At 37.0% G+C, this 2,500-nt stretch overlaps 1 protein-coding gene across 1 annotated transcript in view; it reads right to left on the bottom strand.

The window, feature by feature from the left end:
- The window catches only part of Drep4 (DNA fragmentation factor-related protein 4), a 7,241-nt gene that overhangs the window by 621 nt on the left and 4,120 nt on the right, over positions 1–2,500 (bottom strand). The window contains exons 4-6 of the mRNA XM_027351422.2: positions 2,362–2,500; positions 1,728–1,907; positions 1–770 (exon numbers count right to left, since the gene is read on the bottom strand). The exon at positions 1–770 is cut by the window's left edge and continues 621 nt beyond it; the exon at positions 2,362–2,500 is cut by the window's right edge and continues 33 nt beyond it. Coding sequence (XP_027207223.2) covers positions 323–770; positions 1,728–1,907; positions 2,362–2,500 — 767 coding nt within the window. The 3' untranslated portion in view covers positions 1–322. The remainder of the gene's footprint in view (positions 771–1,727; positions 1,908–2,361) is intronic.

The raw sequence follows: 2,500 nt of genomic DNA, 5'->3' as shown, positions 1-2,500 counted from the left end.
AATACAATACACAAAAAATCTCTCACTCGGGAATGCTTTGTGATTACAAGAAAATTAACCTGATTTCTTGCTTCATTCTCAGCTATGCCTTCATAAATGTTTAACTAACTTCATTAAAATATATCAAATATATTACTTTCTTCTTCTACTTTGGGTTCTTCACTGGTTCCTTAGTGGAAATCACTCATTTATCACAGGATATTGAGCATGATAATCATGAAATATAATTCTTGGTAACAATCCACTTTAGGTGATTCAACCTCTCACCTCATCCTTTTCTGCATACTATAAATCATTTAATATCAGTTATGAATTGGGTATTTCATAATGGTTTATAACAGTTCTGTCTCTTTGTCTTCTCCTTCTTGGTGATAAGACACAGCCTCTTGCTTCTCCTTACACTGTGGATATCAATGCTTGTGCGTTTTCTCCTTCGTGTGCTGACTAAGTTTGTTGTAGCCGTCACACCACAGGACCGAGATTGAGACTGTGTCACCCGCCGGCCATCCATTACGTCGCATCCATTGGTTTTGTCACTTGAGTATTCCTCTTCCAAATAGATCTTCCCCTGGTCGCAGCGGTCCTCGTGCGGCTTCTTGACGTGGCATGCAATGTGGACCAGCTTGAGGTTGCCTTCCGGATCCTCACCTTCCTTCTCGCGCTTGTGCTGGAAGAGGAGGCTGTGGAAGTAGGGCAGGTTGATGGACTCTGCCCTGGTCCCCTTGAGAGCCTTCTTGAGCGTGGGGAGGATGGCACGGGACTTCTCAATTCTGGAAGGTTTCAAGCGCTTTTGTTAGTGAGGGATGAAACAAAAGGTAGAGGAGGGAAGAAGAATATTTCTACAGAGCTATAAACTTCCTCTGATTTCTGTTGTGTCAGATCTTTAGGTGATTAATCAATGAAACAAAAGGAGTAAAAGAAAATGAAGGAGGAGAAGAAAAAGAAAAGTTATACTCAAACATAAATTATTTACATTCCATTCTCTTTATGTTTCTTTCAGAAAACCTTTTGATAATGAAATTATTTGAATTCCCTTTGATATTACTCTCTCCCTTTTTTCTATAATAAAAAAAAGTTAAAGAAAGAAGAAAAGAAAAATAAATACCAATGTTGAATTTTCATCTGAAATTTACTAAAAAAGTGGAAAAGGAAAGGATGAAAATTTGAGAAAAAGAAGAAGAGAAAAGAAACATTTCAAAAGAGAAGAAGAAAAAAAATCTAAATGAAAAGTAATATAACTGCCCTTTTCTTATCTCTTTTTCTTGCATATAAGGATGTAATTTCATTATTCTGCACAAGACTTTGAAAGTAATACTAACAGAATACACTGAAAAACCTGCATTATATATTTTTCCTATTGATATCAAACACATATGCAAATACCTGATCCATAATACTACACTAAACTTTATTTTAAGAGTTGATAAGACGTAAATGAATAAATCAGCCATATCATTACAAAATAATTGCAGGCAAAGGAGTACTTTCTCTGATAAAAGGAATCCTATTTTCTTGTTCGTAATTCAGGGAAAACTTGGCTACTTCTCCAGTTACATTTTACATTTTCAAGTTGTCATGAATAACACTCAATAGAAAAAAGTTATTTGATTTTAAATATATGGCTAAATGAACAGCAAAAGGTATTACCCCATTTCTTAATGTAATTAGCTTCTAGACACACACACACAATAAATTCATTAATGTATAAAAAATGAAATACGACTCACACATGGTCAAGGTTCCACGTGGAAAACACAATGCGAGCTTCTCTACATGCATAAGGGTTGATGAAATGCGACGAGAAACACCTTGACAAATCATACTGTCCCTCACACTCAAACAGACCATCTGAGTTACACAGTCGAAGGCATTTGGAAGCAGTGCGGTCGAAGTATGCTGCATTGTGCCTGCAAGAAAACGATATATGTTACCATATGCTATTAACATTGATGCTGTTATTATTGCTGTTGACATTATGATTATTATAATGCTACTAGCAATACTAATAGCAATAAGAAATAAAAAAGAATCATTCCAAAAATCAAGGAAAAGGGTAAACGGGTGGACTAAGGAGAATTAGAGATTGACTCCTTGGTGATTAAGCATTTGTGGAGCCATTTAGGTGTAAAGACAACCAATAAACAAAACGACATCATGGACATGGCATCCATTCCTACCATTCCAACAACAGTGGGTTAAAGCAAATGATCCCTCGGAATTTCTCCTCGCAAAGAAGCCCCCGCCCCCCTCTGACTCCATATAAACACCATTAAAATTTCCAACTACCTATAAATAGTCTAGAGATATTATAATCCTTCTTACACACAACCAAATTAAATCCCCTGGAATCAAGGACATTACCCGCAATTCTTCAGCTGTTGTCTGAAGAACTCTATGGCTTGTCTTGCGGGCCCACTGCTGCTCGAATCATCCGCCAAGAGCTCCTTCTTGGCTTGCTCGAAGTAGCCTCGCATTCTCATCTCCGCACTGTTTCGCATGA

This window comes from Penaeus vannamei, chromosome 3 (assembly GCF_042767895.1).
Source record: "Penaeus vannamei isolate JL-2024 chromosome 3, ASM4276789v1, whole genome shotgun sequence".
NCBI lineage: Eukaryota > Metazoa > Arthropoda > Malacostraca > Decapoda > Penaeidae > Penaeus > Penaeus vannamei.
The sequence above is the reverse complement of the archived record's forward strand: the minus strand, read 5'-3'. Positions and strand labels throughout refer to the sequence as shown.